At 48.4% G+C, this 23786-nt stretch overlaps 1 protein-coding gene across 11 annotated transcripts in view; it reads right to left on the minus strand.

Moving 5' to 3' along the window:
- The window catches only part of magi3a (membrane associated guanylate kinase, WW and PDZ domain containing 3a), a 59147-nt gene extending 36755 nt beyond the window's left edge, over positions 1-22392 (minus strand). For 9 of the 11 annotated variants that reach the window (XM_063879753.1, XM_063879721.1, XM_063879746.1 and 6 more), the window contains exon 1: positions 21509-22391. In XM_063879753.1, coding sequence (XP_063735823.1) covers positions 21509-21806 — 298 coding nt within the window. In that variant the 5' untranslated portion in view covers positions 21807-22391. Of the gene's footprint in view, positions 1-21508 lie in introns of all 11 variants that reach the window. The other 2 variants (XM_063879761.1, XM_063879737.1) reach the window with 1 other exon arrangement.
- Positions 22393-23786: the final 1394 nt, after the last annotated feature.

The raw sequence follows: 23786 nt of genomic DNA on the forward strand, positions 1-23786 counted from the left end.
TATACCATACTCCCATTATTCCATACTCCCATTATTCCATACTCCCATTATTCCATACTCCCATCTACTCCATACTCCCATTATTCCATACTCCCATACTCCCACTCTTCCTCTCCCATACTCCCATTATTCCATACTCCCATTATCCCATACTCCCATTATTCCATACTCCCATACTCCCACTCTTCCTCTCCCATACTCCCATTACTCCATACTCCCATTATCCCATACTCCCATTATTCCATACTCCCATTATCCCATACTCCCATTACTCCATACTCCCATTATTCCATACTCCCATTATTCCATACTCCCATACTCCCACTCTTCCTCTCCCATACTCCCACTCTTCCTCTCCCATACTCCCACTCTTCCTCTCCCATACTCCCACTCTCATACTCGCACTCTTCCGCTCCCATACTCCCACTTTTCCTCTCCCATACTCCCACTCTTCCGCTCCCATACTCGCACTCTTCCGCTCCCATACTCCCACTCTTCCTCTCCCATACTCCCACTCTTCCTCTCCCATACTCCCACTCTTCCTCTTCCATACTCCCACTCTTCCTCTCCCATACTCGCACTCTTTCTCTCCCATACTCCCACTCTTCCTCTCCCATACTCCCACTCTTCCTCTTCCATACTCCCACTCTTCCTCTCCCATACTCGCACTCTTTCTCTCCCATACTCCCACTCTTCCTCTCCCATACTCCCACTCTTCCTCTTCCATACTCCCACACTTCCAATTTCCAGAGTATAACTGGTGTACAGTATGGTGCTAATAACTGAAGTGCATTGTGGGTTCTGCTGCTCTCCCCAGGGTGAAACAGAGGGGGGGGTCTCCATTATGTAACTCTATGGTCTGTTTACTGCGAGGCACAATGAATGTGAGGAATTTAGGTCGAGGAAACAAAAGCATGCTCCGGCTTCACCGTGCAACTGGAAAACCACAATCCTGCGGTCCATGTTCCCAGAAGCTATGGGACACCACACAACACACACACACACACACACACACACACACACACACACACACACACACACACACACACACACACACACACACACACACACACACGGGTCAATCCAGTTCCCATGTTACAGGGGAGGGGTGCGATCGTTTAAATAACTGGAAGTAGAAATACTTGTTTCAAGTGAAAGTCCTGTAAAATAAAGCATGAAAATATACTTAAAGGACCAGAAGTCAAAGTACTCGTTATGCAGAATCATATATATATGAAAAGCATGAAATACAAATACTCAGAAAATGTACTTCTTCACATTCCTGCACTGGTTCCCATGTTCTTTGAGGGGGGTTGCCCTGGATTTCTCCACACAGAGGCGTATAACCCATCAGCTGATTCCAGGACAACAATAGAGGCGGCTAATTGTTAGCACACACACACACACACACACACACACACACACACACACACACACACACACACACACACACACACACACACACACACACACACACACACCCTGTGAAGAGCCTCTCACAGGGCGGCTTTCTGTCCCGCCTGTCAGCTCGTGTTAGCAGCCTGCATCATATCTCCAGAGAGCGAGGGGGGGGGGGCAGCACCACGGCCTGCAGAACGTGGTGCTGCAGGACACAATGGAGCCTTTGTGCCGTCATGTGGCCATTAGATGGTCCTTCATACGGGGGGGGGGGGGGGTCAAGGATGGAGGGAGGAGGATGATGCAAAGTTGGAAGAAATACTACAATACTTCACTTATAAGTACTACGGTCTTTGTCGTATTGAAAACCTTAAATCAGACTGTAGTTCACCTGCAGTACATCCAGCAGCTACCCTGCAGTATACAAAGCCATTCAAACTAGCTGCACCTTTACCAGCTCTGAGACACTTTAATGATCAATCATTATAAAACATATCAGAGATATTATTCTGAAATGGACCAATCAGACAATGACTACTTTTACTGTCGCTACTTTAAGTACATTTAGAGGAGAGTACTTTCTACTTTCACTGGAGGAACATTTAGAATACTTTCACTGTGACAGAGTATTCCTACACTCTGGTACTTCTACTTTACTCAAGTACAAGACCTGAGTACTTCTACTTTACTCAAGTACAAGATCTGAGTACTTCTACTTTACTCAAGTACAAGATCTGAGTACTTCTACTTTACTCAAGTACAAGACCTGAGTACTTCTACTTTACTCAAGTACAAGACCTGAGTACTTCTACTTTACTGAAGTACAAGACCTGAGTACTTCTACTTTACTCAAGTACAAGAGCTGAGTACTTCTACTTTACTGAAGTACAAGACCTGAGTACTTCTACTTTACTCAAGTACAAGATCTGACTACTTCTACTTTACTCAAGTACAAGACCTGAGTACTTCTACTTTACTCAAGTACAAGATCTGAGTACTTCTACTTTACTCAAGTACAAGATCTGAGTACTTCTACTTTACTGAAGTACAAGACCTGAGTACTTCTACTTTACTCAAGTACAAGATCTGAGTACTTCTAATTTACTCAAGTACAAGATCTGAGTACTTCTACTTTACTGAAGTACAAGACCTGAGTACTTCTACTTTACTCAAGTACAAGATCTGAGTACTTCTACTTTACTCAAGTACAAGATCTGAGTACTTCTACTTTACTCAAGTACAAGATCTGAGTACTTCTACTTTACTCAAGTACGAGATCTGAGTACTTCTACTTTACTCAAGTACAAGATCTGAGTACTTCTACTTTACTCAAGTACGAGATCTGAGTACTTCTACTTTACTCAAGTACGAGATCTGAGTACTTCTACTTTACTCAAGTACAAGATCTGAGTACTTCTACTTTACTCAAGTACGAGATCTGAGTACTTCTACTTTACTCAAGTACGAGATCTAAGTACTTCTACTTTACTCAAGTACGAGATCTGAGTACTTCTACTTTACTCAAGTACAAGATCTGAGTACTTCTACTTTACTAAAGTACAAGATCTGAGTACTTCTACTTTACTCAAGTACAAGACCTGAGTACTTCTACTTTTACTCAAGTACAAGATCTGAGTACTTCTACTTTACTCAAGTACAAGACCTGAGTACTTCTACTTTACTCAAGTACGAGATCTGAGTACTTCTACTTTACTCAAGAACAAGATCTGAGTACTTCTACTTTACTAAAGTACAAGATCTGAGTACTTCTACTTTACTCAAGTACAAGACCTGAGTACTTCTACTTTACTCAAGTACGAGATCTGAGTACTTCTACTTTACTCAAGTACAAGATCTGAGTACTTCTACTTTACTCAAGTACAAGATCTGAGTACTTCTACTTTACTCAAGTACAAGATCTGAGTACTTCTACTTTACTCAAGTACAAGATCTGAGTACTTCTACTTTACTCAAGTACGAGACCTGAGTACTTCTACTTGTACTACATATTCCCTCTCCCTAAACCCTAAATGAGAAGGAAGTCATCCTCTGAGGACTGTAATTATCCATACCAACATTCATGGAAATCCATCCAATAGAGGTGGAGATATTCCAGTTTACTCTAAGGTGGTGCAGAACCAGTCAGGCTGCTGGCACGGCTGAAACCTGGAGGAAGAGGAGGTAGACACTCGGCAAAGAGAGGAATACCAAAGCAATGTTTAGGCGTAACTCAGGTGACACCCTCCATCATAACGTGGCACAGGAAGCACTCTAAAGCCAGAAGATCTGTTCCTGTGAATCCCTTCACCGGGGGGGGTCAAACCACCGTCTGGCAGTGGAGCTATTACCCAACAAACCGTCACAGTACTCCGCCTGCACCCCCACACTGCTTCTGTTGAATGAGAGGGAGGACATGTCCTCAGCGGGGGGTATCAGTGGGCGTCTAATGAGGCAATCTCTGACAGCGGTGAAGCCCCACCATCTGCTGATCACCACCCGGTCAGGATCATTCAGCGGGAAAAAGTGCTACGTCACTCTGACTGAAACCAGAGCCCAGTGTGAATACTGGGAAAACTCAAAAGAAAAAAAGTCAGAATTCTGAAAAAAAAGGGAAATTATAATTTTAAAAAATAGTCAAAAAAGAAAAATTGAAATTATGAAAAAAAAGTGAAGTTTTGCTAAAATCTGAATTGTGAGAAAAATCAGAAATTCAAAAGTCAACTTTGAGTCCAATGGAGGCGGGAGAGAAACCCCTTCTGGAGGAACACAGGGATTTTAGCCTCTGCAGACCATTGACATGCACTAAAACCCATAGAAGTACAGGAGAGGGAGCACCACAGGGAGCAGAACAGGGACTCTTTGATTGGGAGGTGTGGTCCAATGTCTCACTCTGCAGTCTCAGTCCAAATTCATGCAACATCTACATCAGTCAGGATCTAAATCTAGTGGTGGCATCTACTCCCACTGAACACCTTCACTCAGACTGGGAGAGCAGGGTCTTCCATTAGAGACCAGCTCCACTGCTCCCATCACCACGGGTCGTTCTGAGAGCTGGAATTAGTGTCTGCAGAGCTCAGGAGATTAATTATAAATGTGTGTCAGCTTTGGGATGGAAAACGTAACATAGAGAAATCGACCACTGTCCCCCTCTCGTCCCTCAGCTCAGATATACGCCAATTAAAGACCAATTAATGGGACAGTCTGCACAAAGTGGGGGCTCTTTGCTGTGTGCAGTGTGCAGAAAACCCAAATACAACACGTGCTTTTCCAGAGACACGACCTCAGTCCTTTACATGTTTTCCTGCAGAGCGAACGAGCCAATCAGCATAATTTATTCTGGTCTGGCTGGGTCAGGAGCACGGCGTCATCACGATGAACCCTCAGCTCGCCTCGCCTCACACTGCCGGCTCATTACAGCGTCCTGCAGAACTTTATCCCTGGCTCCTCTGTTAACGCTGGCCCACTTACCCATTAGTGCTGGAGACGATGAAGCATGCAGTGAGTGTGTGTGTGTGTGTGTGTGTGTGTGTGTGTGTGTGTGTGTGTGTGTGTGTGTGTGTGTGTGTGTGTGTGTGTGTGTGTGTGTGTGTGTGTGTGTGTGTGTGTGTGTGTACACTCTTTAGGAGGAGTGTGTTCTGGGTTTAATGGATGACTGCTGGTAGAAGTGAGGTCACATTATACCGTCCTCCCCCATCAGACAGTCACCTTGAAGCCGTCCTCACTAATCCAATGAGAGAGCTGAAGGTCGTTCCAGTCTCTGATGTCTCTTCTTGGACTCTTAGCTGGGGGGTAAAGACGTCACTTCCTCTGGATCATGACTCTAACGTCTCCTCCCTGAGACTGAGATCCGTCCTGCAGTCGGATCAGCACCAACTCTTGTGTATAAAATGATCTCTAAGGCTCAGCGTGTGTTCGGCCATGAAGACTACCTCTTCCTCTTCCTCTTCCTCCAGTCCTCTGATCATCTGACGGGTCTCCTCTGTTCCAGTTAACACAGAAGCTCCTGCCAGATGTTGGACAATGTGAAAGTGATCTCCGGATGCCTCTTGTTGTTTAAACACATTCCACTTCACCATGCATCGTGACGAGTCAAACCACAGAGAGATATCTGCCGCTCCCCCTAAAGGTCCCTGAATCCCGCACCACAGCAGCATCTCAAAGGTTTGAAGAAACAACCTGTGCATGTGGCTTCAAATGAGCACGAGTTATTCCCAGAATAATCCATAAACTAATGCATACACCTATAGGTATTAACCAACCGCTGACTCGCCCCAAACCCCACCAATCATACGCAAAAATAGAAACACAGAACCCTTAAATCGGGCTCCTGCTCGTACGACGCTTTCTGTTCTGCTCGCTCTGCAGGGACGAAGACTACATGATATTCAGAGTTTCTGTTTAACCATCAGATGAGTTATTATCTGCCTCTACGACACAAACACTAACAACCAGTTGGCCCTAACCTCTGTACATGTCCTACACTGGAGAAGACTGGGCCTTTAATAACTCCATGTCCCGAGGTACCACATCTGGACTGTTCCTCTGGGTCAGTGAGGGACATCGCTCCTCTCTGCAGCCTCTCAGCGGCTCTAACTGTCCTCTGGCTTCAATATGAGAGGAGAAACAACGGGTCAATACAGAGGCAGACTTTAACGAGGCGAGGAGACACTGTGTCCAGGGTTGGGAGGAAGAGGAAGAGGAGGAAGATGAGGAGGAAGAAGAGGAAGAGGAAGAGGAGGAGCACCTTTAATAAGCTCTCTTTCTGCTTCTCCCGTCTGCTGCTCTAAAGTCCACAGACATCCGGCGTGCAAACAAGATGAAACCAATATACAGTGTGTGTGTGTGTGTGTGTGTGTGTGTGTGTGTGTGTGTGTGTGTGTGTGTGTGTGTGTGTGTGTTTCCGCCCCGTTGTTCATTTGTCTGAGGCGGTGTGTGTGATGATGCAGAGAAAAAAGAAGCTCTGCATCATCAAACACACACACACACACACACACACACACACACACACACACACACACACACACACACACACACACACACACACACACACACACACACACACACACACACACACACACACACACACACACACACACACACACACACACACACACACACACACACACACACACACACACACACACACACACACACACACACACACACACACACACACACAAAGCCCAGGTGAGGGTAGTAATTACAGTACAGGACGTCCCTGTGCTGTCCCAGAGAGACAGAGATGAAGTTAATTAGCGGAGAGGAATCTCTGTAATCGGCTTTCGCCAAACACTGGATTACAGAGGAGGGTGGGTTCAGAGGGGGAGGGCTTCCCTTTAGAGGGGGGGGGGCTCACTGCTAACAGTCGGGGACTTGGCTGAGATGTGGGGAATCCTTCCTTTAATTACGTCAGACAGACTTCAGAGACAAAGCTCCTCCTACCGTCCCCTCTCAGTCTGACCACTCCTGTCTTTCCTTCTTCAGACTTCAGAACAGACCGGGAGAACTTTGGGAGGAAGAGGAGCAGCAGAGAGGGGAGTGAGGAAGAGCTTATAGGGATCTAAAACACAGCGTCAGACTACAGCCTCTTAAACACACCAACACCTGGCCGTGATTCCAGGGGGAAACTTCCATTCTCCACGAAGTGACCCAGCAGGAGTCAAGATAATTAAGGGACGCTCCTTTAAATATAAACCGAGTAACGTCTAAACGGACCTATCTTTAGAGTGTTACTGGCAATGGGAACGAGTTAAGGACCTATCTTTAGAGTGTTACTGGCAATGGGAACGAGTTAAGGACCTATCTTTAGAGTGTTACTGGCAATGGGAACGAGTTAAGGACCTATCTTTAGACTGTTACTGGCAATGGGAACGAGTTAAGGACCTATCTTTAGACTGTTACTGGCAATGGGAACGAGTTAAGGACCTATCTTTAGCTGCTCTTCCCGGGTTTAGAAACCCTGCTCATAGAGATGGGGACATGTGGAATAATGAAAATGTAAATCCCCATCCCCTCGTCACAGTGGGATAGAGGAATAGAAAGAGGGGTGATTATGAAGTAATGTCCTCGGTAGAAATGTCTCTCTGAAGCCTCCTGTCCTCTGAGAGGTAACCGGGCAGAGTTAAACACCATTACCCAGCAGCCCCGGCTCTGGCTTTGCTCTCCGTCTCCACCTCAAACTCTCCTCAGATAATGAGGTTCGTTACCATCCCTCTGACCCCCTGAGTCCTGGTATGAGACACATAAAGCATGGAGACATGTCCCAGTAGAGACACTAAAGCATGGAGAGAATAAGGTCCTTTAAACAGAGTACTTGTACCTGAGAAGTTGTACCAGAGTACTTGTACCAGAGAACTTGTACCTGAGTACTTGTACCAGAGTACTTGTACCTGAGTACTTGTACCAGAGAACTTGTACCAGAGAACTTGTACCAGAGTACTTGTACCTGAGTACTTGTACCTGAGTACTTGTACCTGAGTACTTGTACCTGAGAACTTGTACCAGAGAACTTGTACCAGAGTACTTGTACCAGAGTACTTGTACCTGAGTACTTGTACCAGAGTACTTGTACCAGAGAACTTGTACCAGAGTACTTGTACCTGAGTACTTGTACCTGAGAACTTGTACCAGAGAACTTGTACCAGAGAACTTGTACCTGAGTACTTGTACCAGAGTACTTGTATCTGAGTACTTGTACCAGAGTACTTGTACCAGAGTACTTGTACCTGAGTACTTGTACCTGAGAACTTGTACCAGAGAACTTGTACCTGAGTACTTGTACCAGAGTACTTGTATCTGAGTACTTGTACCAGAGTACTTGTATCTGAGTACTTGTACCAGAGAACTTGTACCAGAGAACTTGTACCTGAGTACTTGTACCAGAGTACTTGTACCTGAGTACTTGTACCTGAGAACTTGTACCAGAGAACTTGTACCTGAGTACTTGTACCAGAGTACTTGTATCTGAGTACTTGTACCAGAGTACTTGTACACCTGTGCTGAAACAAAGCTGTCTCACTTCTCCCGGGTCAGACATAAAGCAGTGTCTCTCAGAGCCATAAAACAGACGCAGGGTGTAAACACAGCGTCTGTTTGAGGCAGCGGAGTGAAGACACACACACACACACACACACACACACACACACACACACACACACACACACACACACACACACACACACACACACACACACACACACACACACACACACACACACACACACACACACACACACACACACACACACACACACACACACACACACACACACACACACACACACACACACACACACAGCACTGAATGAACCGGCTCAGATTTATGATATGGAGGCATTGTTAGCAGGGAATGATAAAAGCTCCTTCAAGGTTTTGTCTGAATGAGAAAGAAAGGGAGGGGGTGATTGAATTGTGCAGGATGAACAGGAGGCCTCCTCTGATGACAGGAATGAGGAAGAGGAGCAGATTCACATCTTCTGTGAGATCAGTGACAGAGATTTCTGTCCGATGCATCTGGCTGCAGACTGCACGTTAATATCTGTTCCTATTAAAGGAGTCAGACAAAGCAGCAGGAGGGTAACGGATAACCCGACTGCATCTGGCTGCAGACTGCACGTTAATATCTGTTCCTATTAAAGGAGGTCAGACCAAAGCAGCAGAGGGTAAACGGATAACCCGACCGTGCATCTCTGAGGAGGATGCATCTCTGAGGAGGATGCATCTCTGAGGAGGATGCATCTCTGAGGAGGATGCATCTCTGAGGAAGATGCATCTCTTAGGAGGATGCATCTCTGAGGAGGATGCATCTCTTAGGAGGATGCATCTCTGAGGAGGATGCATCTCTTAGGAGGATGCATCTCTGAGGAGGATGCATCTCTGAGGAAGATGCATCTCTGAGGAAGATGCATCTCTTAGGAGGATGCATCTCTGAGGAGGATGCATCTCTTAGGAGGATGCATCTCTGAGGAGGATGCATCTCTGAGGAAGATGCATCTCTGAGGAGGATGCATCTCTTAGGAGGATGCATCTCTGAGGAGGATGCATCTCTGAGGAGGATGCATCCTGTTGCTCTGTGTGATAACCAGAGTCCTGTCGCGTTGAAGTGAAATGCAGAGACAGAGCTGTTACTGGTTGCTACCACACAGAGCAAAGGACGGCTAATGTTCCCCGATGTTTATAAGGTCATCACTTATCAGGATGCTGTTCGAGCCACTCTGCAACAACCTTCTACTCTGTCCATGAACTCTCGATGGTCCTGAGTGAAACATGAAAACTGTGTTCCCAGTGGCTCCAAACTGGCCCTGAAACACCATGTGAAAAAGGCTAAGGAGTATTTCCTGCAGGAGGAGAGGAGCAGCTGCAGGATGTATCTCCAGGCTGTCAGGTGACCCGCTCTCTGGAGTGTGTGCAGACTCAGAGTGTGTGCAGACTCAGAGTGTGTGCAGACTCAGAGTGTGTGCAGACTCAGAGAGTGTGCAGACTCAGAGTGTGTGCAGACTCAGAGTGTGTGCAGACTCAGAGTGTGTGCAGACTCAGAGAGTGTGTGAAAAGGTGTAGCGAGAGGTGAGGTCTCTCAGGAGGACACAGAGGAGTCTTTGCTAACAGCTGACATCACTGCAGAGGAATAACTGTCAGCAGCTCGGAGAGGAGGCATGCTGGGTCCACTGTCTCTCTGCAGGGGGAGGGGGGGGGGGTCTCACTGTGCAGACTTTTTATACTCAGAGGAATAAAGACATAAAGAAACACTCTCACCTGGTGGGGTCAGAGCAGATAGATGGAGGAAGAGGATCCACATAGAACAGAGAGAGGAAGACACAGTTATTAAATAAAGGTTCCCTTTGGTTTGAAACACATCCTTAATGCCGGGTTGCTTTGGAGCAAATCCATGCAAAATACCTATAAACTCAGAAAAGACGCTTAAAGAAACCGCAGGACTAACAGGGACACCTGGACCAAACCAGGACAGAACCCATGACTTCAAACTGTGATCAGGGGGAGTATTTTCCACCGGACGGAAGAGCTTCACATCCACATTTCTCGGACCTCTACAGATTTCCAAAGCCCTGCCGCCTCACACAGGTCTGATCTGTACACCATCATGTTTTATATACAGGTCTGAGCCGGTCTTCACAGGAGGCTCCTCAGAGCCCTGCAGCTCTCTGAACACCAGCCTCTGAGTCTTCCATCCTTCTCTCCACCACTCCTCTCTCAATCCTCACACTCTGCCGGATGGTGCAATGTGATTAGACTGAGCTGAAGCAGCAGGAGTAAAGAGGAGCTGTAGACTGAGGAGGAGGAGGAGGAGGAGACACTGAGAGACTCTCTGATCTCTCTCTGCAGGCTAATGATGAACTGGGTTTATGTATGCACCATGATACATCCCTCCTGTGTGTCGGCCAGCCCAGCAATGACTCTGATGGGATCTGACTGAAACTCGTTGCATCATCAACAGGAAGTCGAGCGGCTCTCCTCCACACAGCTTTCCTCCAGGAGCACAGAAGGAGTTGGATTCCTTTGTGCATCAGAAGGAGATCCACTGCAGTAAAACAGAAGCAGGGGCAGGCAGCAGATATCAGATATGTGCACGGGACGAGGTCCTCCCTCAGGATCTCCTTCATAACATGGACTACTTCATCTATCATGTTCCTGCAGTGGTCATGTCATGATGACATGCTGCTGCCCTTGACCCCCCTGGGCTGTGATCACCGACCCAGACCTGAGGACGGGATGCGTGTCCCTCTGAACAGCTTCCTGTTCACGCCTGTTTACTGACAGACTTCAGCTTGTGTTAACCACAGACCTGAGTAACAACCACACACACATCCAGGAAACCATTGACCCCCAGACCAGGGGACAGGAAGTGATACATGCTGACTCATTCCTGTTTTTTAGGACTCATTCCTGCACCTTTATTGCACAAATTAAATTATGATTCATGAACTGGAAAGAGAGCAGCATGGTGCCGAAGCAGCAGCAGCAGCAGTGTGTGTGTGTGTGTGTGTGTGTGTGTGTGTGTGTGTGTGTGTGTGTGTGTGTGTGTGTGTGTGTGTGTGTGTGTGTGTGTGTGTGTGTGTGCGTGTGTGTGTGTGCGTGAGTAGAGAGCCTGCAGAGAGAGCGTCTCCGGAGAGGAATGGTTTAAAGGTCACAGACTGGAAGTCAAGAGCCAAGCGTCCCTCAGAGGCAGACATGATCTGACTCTCCAACAGGAGGGGGGGGGGCAGGTGAGGCTGAGGGATGTGGACAGAGAGCCAATGAGCTTATCAGAAACAGAGAGACCAGATAATATCTGCTTTCAGATGCATCTCAGACTCAGGCTGCAGCTCTGCACGTTTGCTTCTGTCCATCTCATCGTCACACCTGACTGACGTTATCGAGGTGAAAGGATTGGAGCAGCCGATCTCTGATGAAGATCAACTCAACAACTAATCTACAATCTACAAACTGGGTCTATCATTTGTTCCAGACTACCCGATATGGACCGTGGTAGTCTGGGTCATTTGCTCAACTTTTGCACGACTTATTGACAGGATCTCAATCGACCTGTGGACTCGATCATCTTTGTGCACGTACCTTAGTCTTATACCTATGATCCACCTATTGGGCCTTATTTTACATCCCCTTTACAGAGCGTGATACACGGAGAGCCAACAGAGTCCCTTTCATTTACTCTTTTCGTCGTGTAGTATTCATTAAATCTATGTCTTACACATGTTGGATATTCAAGATGTGTTCCATGCTTCCTGACAGGCAGAGCTTTTGTTACTACACTCATTTCTGAGGTGGAAAAGCACGCTGGCAAAGCTAGAGCTGCACAGTTCATCGAAGTTTATCAAACCTGCAAAAAGGACTCAAGCAATGCTGGATTTACAGAAAGAACAACATCTTTACTACGTTTGTGTTTAAGTAGAATTTGAAATGAGGCTGCACAGCCCTCTGCGGGAAAGCTTTCAGTCTGAGGGTGAAGCAGCCAATCAGACGTGGCGGCAGGTGATTTACACCCCTCCCTGTTTATGTGCACTTCCTGGAACAAGGCGCTCAGATTTATTAGCAATCTGATCCGTCAGACGCGCAAGGAGCAGACGTGGCCAAGGAGCCCATTGTTCCCAGCATGCATCACAAGAGGGAGGGTTTGACTCACATCCTACACTCAGCAAGAACAAAGAGAGGGGGGGGGGGGCTGTGATAAGAATCAGGCCTAAAGTCTGATACCTTTCTGAGTAGAGGGGGGTTTCCTGAGGACAAACCAGATCTTTAGAGGTCCGGGATGTCAGGGTCTGTTTTTACTCTCTACCTTTTTCAAACTTCTACTTTGAAAAGTGTCCCACTATTTTTCTCTCCCAATCTTTTCTTTTCAAACTTCAGTTTTTGTAAATGTATTTGAATTACAGACTATTTCTTCTAAATGATCACTTTTTTCTTCTGATTTTTTTTCAGTTTATTAATTTTCTTCTAAATGTGGGTTTTTCTCACGTGTCGTTTACTCGAGTAAAAACCGAACCGGAGCTGAACCTGTGAGAGACGTGTAGTCACCGTCAGTGGAGAGGAGAGAGACCACCGCCCTCTTCTCTGTTTGCAATCTATATTCAACTTCAGACGTGATTACAGGGACATGAGAGCCATTCAAAACCCACCCCAGCAGGGGGGAGAGGCCTGGTTAGAGGAGGGAGGGGGGGGCTGCAGAACAGAGCACCTAAGGTCTGGTTTCTCACTGCTGCAAATACAGATGCTCCTGTACTGACGTCATGGATCAGAGCTCTGCTCACACACTCAGACACGTTCAGTCCAGTTGTGTGTATGTGTGTGTGTGTGTGTGTGTGTGTGTGTGTGTGTGTGTGTGTGTGTGTGTGTGTGTGTGTGTGTGTGTGTGTGTGAGCTTCTTGCAGCGTTTGGTTTCTGCAGCTTTTAGTAAACTGCTCATGTTTCCTCTGCTGAATGTTCTCTAGATGCTGCATGAGTTGAAGAGCTGCTGCAGATGTTTCTGCGTGTGTTGAAGAGCTGCTGCAGATGTTCCTGCATGTGTTGAAGAGCTGCTGCAGATGTTCCTGCATGAGTTGAAGAGCTGCTGCAGATGTTCCTGCATGTGTTGAAGAGCTGCTGCAGATGTTCCTGCATGTGTTGAAGAGCTGCTGCAGATGTTCCTGCACGTGTTGAAGAGCTGCTGCAGATGTTCCTGCATGTGTTGAAGAGCTGCTGCAGATGTTCCTGCATGTGTTGAAGAGCTGCTGCAGATGTTCCTGCATGTGTTGAAGAGCTGCTGCAGATGTTCCTGCATGTGTTGAAGAGCTGCTGCAGATGTTCCTGCATGTGTTGAAGAGCTGCTGCAGATGTTTCTGCATGAGTTCTGATCCGGGTTTCTGTATCTGCATGCTTTCTGAAGCTGCAGCACGTTTAAGGACGCTGTGTTTGCACCTTCTGGTCACATTGAGCATCCAAGATGAAAGCACAATGAACCCCACTGAGGAATCTGGCCCCAAACTTCTCAAACCCCCCTCCCGTGCAGAGGAGCGTCTGATTAGCTATTATATCGTACGTCAGAGCAGACTATCAACCAGCCTGTAATCACGTCTCACTGAGGGACAGGGTGTCTGCAGAGCATCGATCCAGAGGGGGAAACAAGCCCAGGAGGCTGCAGGGGGACCGGATCCTCCTTTGACCCCCCCACCCAACCACCCCCCCCTTGGAGCCAGACAGGGTTATGGATGGAGAGCACGATGCATGCTGCAGGAGGCACAGTTAGTCCTGCAGAGCTCCTGTTAGAGAGATGGTGTTATATAACAGAGCTGCAGTTAGCATGCAGCAGAGCCGCTCATAATCCGGCCAATCAGAGGACAGACAGACTGCAGGAAGTGAGCAGTCGGAGAAGTCAAAACAAGGGAGATTATTGTTTTTAAAAAAGGTCCAAAAGATCTGAGAGGAAATAGTACGAACAACACAACGGTGCATTTAATACCGGATTACATGAGAAGAGATATCAGGAGATATTCACAAAAAGCTTGAAAGGGAAATGCTGCAAAATAGAATCTGCTTTCAGTGTTTAGATTTAAATGCTGAATGGATACCAACACATAGTTATGCGTCTCTTCCGAACCCCACCTCTCACATCTGTTTATTTCATTCGGCTCCATATTGTTTTAAGTCATGGCTGCACATCTCTACTTTAATGCATTTTACAGCGTCACTAGATCCCCTGTGGCCCCTGAATGCATCGCGGTTAAACATGACTCTACAGAAACAACAGGTTGTGAGGGGGGGGGGGCAGCCTCAGAGATTACACTGCAGGGAGTACAGAGACGTCTTACAACAGACCCGGAGGGTTCTGCTCATTCATTGATCGGGGGGTGTACTTTTAACCACACACACACACACACACACACACACACACACACACACACACACACACACACACACACACACACACACACACACACACACACACACACACACACACACACACACACACACACACACACACACACACACACACACACACACACACACACACACACACACACACACACACACACACACACACACACACACACTAAACTGCAGCTGTGCCCCCCCTATCTCCTCCTTCAGATTTTGTGCCTCCATATGTTTTGATGCCCCCCCCCCTCTTTTAGTCCCTGCAGGGCACTGGCCGCCAATTAGCCCCAGCTTATGACCCCGAGCTAACGAAGGCTTCAACATAACGAGATCAGAAGGGGGGGGGGACATGCACCCTGTTTCTGCAACTGTCTCCAGCTGCAGTGAATGCAGCATGAGCTGGGGGCCTGCTGCAGTACTGGGGGTGATGGTTTGTAGCAGCTGGCCTTGGACTGGGATCTGGGACTCATAAAGGAGCAGTGTTTTCTGGCATGTTCTCCCAGAAACACACACACACACACACACACAGATCATGGATCAGGAGAACAACAGCCCCCCCCTCTCAGGATCAATAATACCTCCTCTGAGCACCAAACACCTGAAACATCTTGGAGAGTTCAGAGACCCGGCTCAGAGCAGGGGATTCTGGGTAATATTGTGCTGACCGGCTGCCCAGCATGAGACCCTGAACGCACCACATGATGAACTCCACGGAGCTAAGTCTCACACACGGCTAATATGAGTCACATGCTGCAGAGGCTGGGCCAATCAGAATCTCTGACAGCTTCTGAAGGTTTCTGTGTGTTTGTGTTGTCTGGTGCTAAAATGTGCGGCACAGATTCAACTCTCCATGTTCTGTGACCGGAGAGATCTGTGTGTGAGCAGGACATGAATAAAGGGTGATGAACAGAATGCAGCCGGTGTGTTTCATATGTCTAACAGTAGCTGCAGTGTGTGTGTACAGTGAGAAGTGTGTGAACACTGTGGTGTGTGTGTACAGTGAGAGGTGTGTGAACACTGTGGTGTGCGTGTGTGTGTACAGTGGAAGTGTGTGAACTGTCTGCAGGCTGCAGCAGAGAGCAAACATGGAGCTCAGTTTGCTCTCTGTGTTTACTCAGCATGTTGCAGAGCTCAGAGTCACACACACACACACACACACACACACACACACACACACACACACACACACACACACACACACACACACACACACACACACACACACACACACACACACACACACACACACACACACACACACACACACACACACACACACACACACACACACACACACACACACACACACACATTCTGCAGATCATCATGAATCAAACATCAGCTGCTCACAACAGTGTGTTTGTGTGTGTGTGTGTGTGTGTGTGTGTGTGTGTGTGTGTAATGTATCCTGCGTGGCTGAGTGACAGACGTCATCATTCCTCAGTCTGGAAAAACTGGCTCCATGAAACACAATGCTGCAGGAACTCCCCCGAAACCAACAAACAAGAGCAGCTAGTTTTACACACACACACACACACACACACACACACACACACACACACACACACACACACACACACACACACACACACACACACACACACACACACACACACACACACACACACACACACACACACACACACACACACACACACACACACACACACACACACACACACACACACACACACACACACACACACACACACACACGGGAGCTGATGCACCTGCCTCTCTACAGTTCCTGGATGTCCTCCCCGTCTCATTCTAATATCAATCAATTTTTAGGATCTATTTAAAATGTCCCCGTGTCATTTCTGTAGTTAGGTAACCCTGACCCTGACGCTGACCCTAACGCTAACCCTGACCCTGACGCTGACCCTAACCCTGACCCTGACCCTAACGCTAACCCTGACCCTGACCCTAATGCTAACCCTGACCCTAATGCTAACCCTGACCCTAACGCTAACCCTGACCCTGACCCTAATGCTAACCCTGACCCTGACGCTAACCCTGACCCTAATGCTAACCCTGACCCTGACCCTGACCCTGACCCTGACCCTGACCCTGACCCTGACGAGACCCGTTTTATTTGTTATCTGATTTACTTTCCCAGAACATGTGTCTGTTTGAGATATCTGGGTAAAAACAGACTGCTCTGCAGAGTAGATCACCGACCTTTTTAATGAGTGATGCCAAATCAATAATTCCCTTCAACATCTAGAATCTGTTCTCATCTGCCCTGATGTTCCCGGGCCCGTCCCCCTCAGAGACAGAGCAGAGGACGCTCCGCTTCACTCGGCCGGTGAGGCAGCGAGGAAACCAGAAGGATGGGGCAGATAAAACGAGGGGGGGGGGGATGTGATGGATGAATGGAGCTCGGTCCAATAATAGGAAGGCTGTGTGTGTGTGTGTGTGTGTGTGTGTGTGTGTGTGTGTGTGTGTGTGTGTGTGTGTGTGTGTGTGTGTCTTCTCAGAACCAGAGAGAGACTCCTCAGAACCAGAGAGAGACTCCTCAGAACCACAGACCAACTCCTCAGAACCAGAGAGAGGCTCCTCAGAACCACAGACCGACTCCTCAGAAACAGAGACTCCTCAGAACCAGAGAGAGACTTCTCAGAACCAGAGAGAGACTCTTCAGAACCAGAGAGAGACTCCTCAGAACCACAGACCAACTCCTCAGAACCACAGACCAACTCTTCAGAACCACAGACCAACTCCTCAGAACCAGAGACTCCTCAGAACCACAGACCAACTCCTCACAACCAGAGAGAGGCTCCTCAGAACCAGAGAGAGACTTCTCAGAACCAGAGAGAGACTCCTCAGAACCAGAGACTCCTCAGAACCAGAGACCAACTCCTCAGAACCAGAGAGAGGCTCCTAAGAACCAGAGAGAGACTTCTCAGAACCAGAGACCGGCTCCTCAGAACCAAACAGCATCTATCTGAGAGGCCGGCTGACTCCAGGTGAGACAGGAGACAGGTGCCTCTCTCAGTCTCACCTGTCGGACTGCATTCCTCTCAGAGGAGCACAAAGATTGTATCAGGAGCCTCAGACAGAAACCTGTTTACACTCATGCTGTTTGTCCACCAACCCGGAGCCAGAGCTGGAGCCAGAGCCGGAGCAGATAAAGATCGTGTTTCCACCACAGCGGTGCCGGCTTTAAGCGCCGAAAAACCAATACGTCACGCTTACTTTGGAGGGGGAGATTAACCTGAGCTTACAGCTCTTGGAGTACAGCGAGTACAAGTTGTAACAGCAGTATCTCTGAGCACAGGGACTACAGCGAGACCACACACTGATACACACACACTTTATAAAGTCCGGCAGCACTAACCGGGTCAGTGTGGTGCTGTTTACTCACCGTACTTTAATCACCGTTCTGTTAGTGAGCATTGGGAAGAGCAGGCAGACGTTCTCCTGTGTATTATTGCAGCTATGGGATGGAATCAGTACATGGGCTACACAGGCTGCCATCACAAGCAAAACCATAAGGAAAACTGCGCCGGTAAAATGAGTAGGAAACGGCTTCTGCCACAACAGGATGTCAGAGCAGTGAAGGTAGTCAGAGGAGCTGTGCTGACATCACCTGTCTGAAGCCAGAGACACTTTCAGAACAGCACTGTGAAGAAAAGACCTCCTCAGTGAGACAGAACAACAAGCAGCAGCTGTTGGGAACAGACCAGAATAACTGCATGCCTCCAACACAGCCTGCAGCAGGGGGTGGGGGGTCTGCTGTCAGACTGCAGGGACACACTCAAATTCAGACTTCTTTCCTTTTTAGATCAAATTGGAACTTCTTTCCAAAGTTCTGAGTGGATCAGACGTGACTCTCTATGGATGTGTATACATGTGCTTCCCAGTGTCTCAGAGGCTGACGGTTTAAATGTCCACAGATATTCACTCATCGAACAGAGGGGAGCAGCAGATCTCCAGATCAGAGACGTTTCTGCAGGGTGACTAAAACAGTACGCATCTTGGGGGGGTTTATTTCCGTGGATGATTAGCATTGCAGCTCCAGTGCAGAGCTCTCTGGGACCAGTCTCTCAAACACAGAGACATAAACCACCCTTCTATTCAGCAGAGAGCAGCTCTTCATCACTAAAGGAGGAGTGTGTTCCTCATGATGAAGAGTTGCTCTCTGTTCGTGTGTTTAGTATCTGACCTCCTCCATCTGAAGGAGGAGCAGCTGCAGGAGTGTGTGTGTGTGTGTGTGTGTGTGTGTGTGTGTGTGTGTGTGTGTGTGTGTGTGTGTGTGTGGTGTCCTCCTTTAAACTAGCTGCCAAGTCGTGTAGCTAGCAGAGGATCCTCAGAAACCTGATCCCTGTTGTTCTATTTGTTACCGCAGTGCAGCTCCACGGAGACCAGCCCTGCACCGGGGGGAGGTGGGGGGGTCGTCAGATGTTTCCCGCTGCAAACATACTGCAGATATAGGAGGCAAGAGGGTAAAGATGCAGCTTCATCGGTTATCCTCTTCCTGCTCACTACATCGACTGAGGAGGAGGAGAGGAAGAGGAGAGGAGAGGAGGAGGAGGAGGAGGAGGAGGAGGAGGAGGAGGGTAAATGTTGGAGGGGTTTTAGTATTCAGCTGCTGCTGCAGGAGGAGTGTGACGGGGTTGTGGGATGAGAAGCAGCGGAGGAGGGGGGTGTCACATCAGGTGTACAGCTGGGAGACACATGCACTTAAACACACACACACACACATACACACACACACACTCTGAATATTGAGCATCCTCCTGGTGGAGCTGTAGGAGGGGTGAGAGCAGGAGGCTGCAGCAGAGCCATGCTTTATTCAGGAGACGTTTGACCGTCGGTGCAGCGGATACGTTCAGTCAGTCATTTCTAATTCATGGTGCTGGTTTATACGCAGCTCAGTCTGCAGGGACTCAGAGGGGCGCTGGTTTCAAGTCCCGGCAGAGACCCGGTCCAGAAAGTCTGGTACTTTGCTCTTAGTACTAGGAGAGTTTAAATGCATGCGTTTAGGCAACTACGTTCAGATACAGACATCTGAGGAAGCCAACAGGTGGGCGATACGGTGTGATTCTCCCTCTCTCTATTATTCATGCTGTCACCTGGAGGCCTTCTGGCATCAGCTGCCCCAGGAAGCTGTCTGCTCCATTTAGTTAAACTGAAACACACCTGATGAACAGAGTCTATTAGCTCAACCACAACACGTTCAAACTACCACAAGAAAAGCCTGCTGTGATACCAAGCATGTCTCCACCTGTACCTTGGATAGAATCCCTGCATCCGCACCACCGTCCTCTCTGAATATCAATCAGTATTCATGAACGTGCCGAGAAGCCTTTTCCCAGCATGCATTTTCCTCCTGATCTGTGAGCAAGGGTAGCTGCAGGAGCTGAGAGCTGCCTACATGAAGCTGCAGCAGAAATACACATCTGAGTGTGTGTGTGTGTGTGTGTGTGTGTGTGTGTGTGTGTGTGTGTGTGTGTGTGTGTGTGTGTGTGTGTGTGTGGTGTGTGCAGAGTTAGTTGATCAGTGAGCGACCCACTCTCCCTCTGTTCCTGCAGCACAACTCCTCGCCTCCTCAAGGTTACAGCACGCCGCGCTGCATGGAGAAACCTCTGCTTCCTGTGCTAACGTTAGCTTAGCATGATGCGCTCATGACGATGCAACATCAGGTAACATCTACGAGCTGCAGGTGAGGTCGTCAGAGCAGGCAAGACAAAGAGATGGAGTAGTCTCTGAGGAAAGGCTGTGCAACATTTCACTAATCAGAATCAGAGGGGTTACATTCTGCAGCGTACAACCCTTGCAGTAACGAGGATAAACTCCCTGAGGAACGCCTCGATTAACGGGGTTTAAACCTCAGAGAGCACCACAGGAGGATCCCTCTGTCAGGACGGGCAGTAGATCGTTCAGATTCATTTACTCAGAGCATAGAGAGGGGGAGAAGAGAGGAGGAAATCCAACAGGGAGTAATGGAGATACTGATTCCGTGCAGATGCTGGGTATTGCAGGGCTGTGACTAACACTGGTGCACTTTGTTGACTTGATTAGTTTCTTCGGAGTATCTCCACGCAGGATCCTGCAGAAGCTCCACACTCAATCTTGAGTCTAACAGAAGTGCTGAAAAGAGCGTTAAAAATGACTAATATTAAACTTTACACGGCTGCTGACAGGAAGAGACTGAACACACTGATAAGGAAGGCCAGCTCCGTCCTGGGGAGTCACACACACACACACACACACACACACGCCTCACTGGACTTTAGAGTGTGTTATTACCTGATAATAACTATAGCATTACTAAAAGTCAAACTCTACCCTGTGTGTGTGTGTGTGTGTGTGTGTGTGTGTGTGTGTGTGTGTGTGTGTGTGTGTGTGTTTTATAGCACTCAGAAGAATGTTAATGCTCAGAAAGAGAGCCTCAAGCTGCAGGACTGCGTGTTGCAGAACCCAGCAGGTTCCTCGCTGCTGGTCTGCAGCTCTGTGGGAACTGATGGAGCTCCACAGGGGGTCGGGGGGTGGGGGGGGGGGGCGTACAGAAACACAATACAGATATGTCAACCCTGAAACACACTGTTCACCTGTGGAGTACCTCACACACACACATGGTCCATCTACACAGGATCCCCTCATTAAGGATTCATGAAACTAGCCTCACCTGTCCCATAGGGGCAGTGTGTGTGTGTGTGTGTGTGTGTGTGTGTGTGTGTGTGTGTGTGTGTGTGTGTGTGTGTGTGTGTGTGTGTGTGTGTGTGAGAGAGCTACACACCTGGTCTGACGGTCTTGAGTCGGATGGGCTCCCGGAAGTGCCTGATGACGGCCAGTGTGTCCCTGTGTGTGAGTCCGCTCACTGGGGTGCCGTTCACCTCCAGCAGCACGTCTCCCGCGCACGGAGCCCTGCCCGCGTGCACGAGCAGCCCCTCCGGGACGGTGTGCGCGAGGTGCGGGAACTCCCCCATCTCCGCGCCCCCCCTCACCCCAACCTCCCCTCCCTCGCCCCCCCACGACAGGCTGCATTCCTGCACCTTGGAGGACCAGTGCTTCTTCTTCTTCAGTGTTTTGGACATGTTTGTTTCGGGGCGTGTGTGTGTGTGTGTGTGTGTGTGTGTGTGTGTGTGTGTGTGTGTGTGTGTGTGTGTGTGTGTGTGTATGTGCAGAGAGAGAGGGCTCGTCCTTCAGTCGCAATGACGCATGGGAAAATCCGTCAGGTTTGCTGGAGTGTGTATTCCATAAGAAAGAGAGAAAATAGATCCGGTGTTATTGCAGCTGAAGCCCCCCTGCTGTGCGGCGGAGGAGCATCACCAGCAGTGGCGAAGCGGGGGGAGTGTGGCTCTCCTGACGCCGGGAACCTCGCTCCTGTAGGACACACGGAGCAGCTGGGGGGGGGGGGGGGGGGGGATACTCCACTTTCAAAATAAAACCAGGAATAAAAAGTCCTCGCAGGGAAACTTGAGAGGCGGATTGATCTGCACCTGTCCGCCTGTCCTCAGTCCTTAGAAACAGAAAAACACACCTGTCCTCCCTCTGCGCCTCCTCCTCTCGGACGCCCTCCTTTACTCCCTCTATACTGTATGTATTCCTCCGGTAAGACCCCTCTCAGCAGCAGCTCCGACAGCAGGATCCGGTTCTCCTCACTCCAGAACTTTTTTGATCTTTTTCCGTGTTTCTTTCCTGATGGCAGCAGCTTCCGTCCAATCAGAGCTCAGGAGGCGCGGCTAGAGCCCCCTCCTAGAACCAATGGTGAAGGAGAGGAGGCGGGGCTTGTGTGCATTGTGTCTCCATGGTGTGTTGAGGGGCGGAGCTCCTCCTGGGAAACATCTGTTCCCGTGGGAAATGTTTACTGTGATCTCGCGATAGTAGAGTTTAAGATAAAGTGCAGTTTGAGGGATGAGTAGTTTATAAAATGGTCTTTAGTTTCTGTTTGGTTCTTGGGTTTGTTGTGTGGTTTAACCTGACAAAAACACACTGAGACCTGAGGAGGAAACCTGGTGCAGGATTTCTGACGCAAGGCTCCCCTCTAGTGGCTGTAGTGGCACTATCCCACTGAGCCACAGCCTGTAACTAACCTGTCCATAAATTCTACATGAAAAGACTGAAATAGAGCATAACGATACTGAGATAGACCTGATGGTGCAAGTAGGTTCCAGAAACACAATATCCCACCCTGTTGCCCCCCCATCTGGCAGGAAGTCTGAACAGCTTCTTCTTCCCCTCTGGTACCGGCCTCACTAACAAGGCCCGGGACCCCTCCTGACACTGACCCTTTATCCAGCTCAAGCACACGCCTCTCAATATGAGTAATATTCAACGTGCCTGATTATTCTATCTTACTCAGTTTGCGACGATATGAATATAAGTCCTCAGGTAGGTAGGTAGGTAGGTAGGTAGGTAGGCAGGCAGGCAGGCAGGCAGGCAGGTAGGCAGGTAGGTGCTTTATTGTTCCCTAATTTGGACATTGGGAGCAGCAGTGTGTTCAGGCATTTAAACATTTGGAAGGTGGAATAAAGTATAGACATGATCAAATCAAAACTCTAAATCTAAACATTTACAGCAAGTGTTATAAAGTATAAACATCTGCAGCAGAACATGTATCACAAACATTACACAATACAATTCTGGATTAATTCAAGTGATCCATGAAAGGCCAACACAAAAAACCGCAGCAATTACACACAGTCGATTTCTATCATTTAGTTAATGGTGTCAGTTGTTGATTTGAGGCATGAAGGAAGTGTTGTTTTACCTCAGGTCTGCCCGAGGGGGACGGTAGCAAACGGAAAACTCCGGGGCAGTGGATCTCAAACGGAGCTGCCAGGTCCTGCAGTTCCTCAAACGGCCACTTGATGCTGCCTCCAAAAGGGAGTCCATCTCCATGGGCACAGGGGTCTGCAACCTTTACCATCATTTGGCCCCTTTTTTCCACCACATGCATTTTGTCTGGAGCTGCCAAACATGTTCGACCCCACAGCATTTTAGTTATACTTCATACAAAACCTATGGATGATGTATCATTAAATAACCACACACAAGACAACTGCTGACATTTG

This window comes from Eleginops maclovinus, chromosome 1 (assembly GCF_036324505.1).
Source record: "Eleginops maclovinus isolate JMC-PN-2008 ecotype Puerto Natales chromosome 1, JC_Emac_rtc_rv5, whole genome shotgun sequence".
Taxonomy (NCBI): Eukaryota; Metazoa; Chordata; class Actinopteri; order Perciformes; family Eleginopidae; genus Eleginops; species Eleginops maclovinus.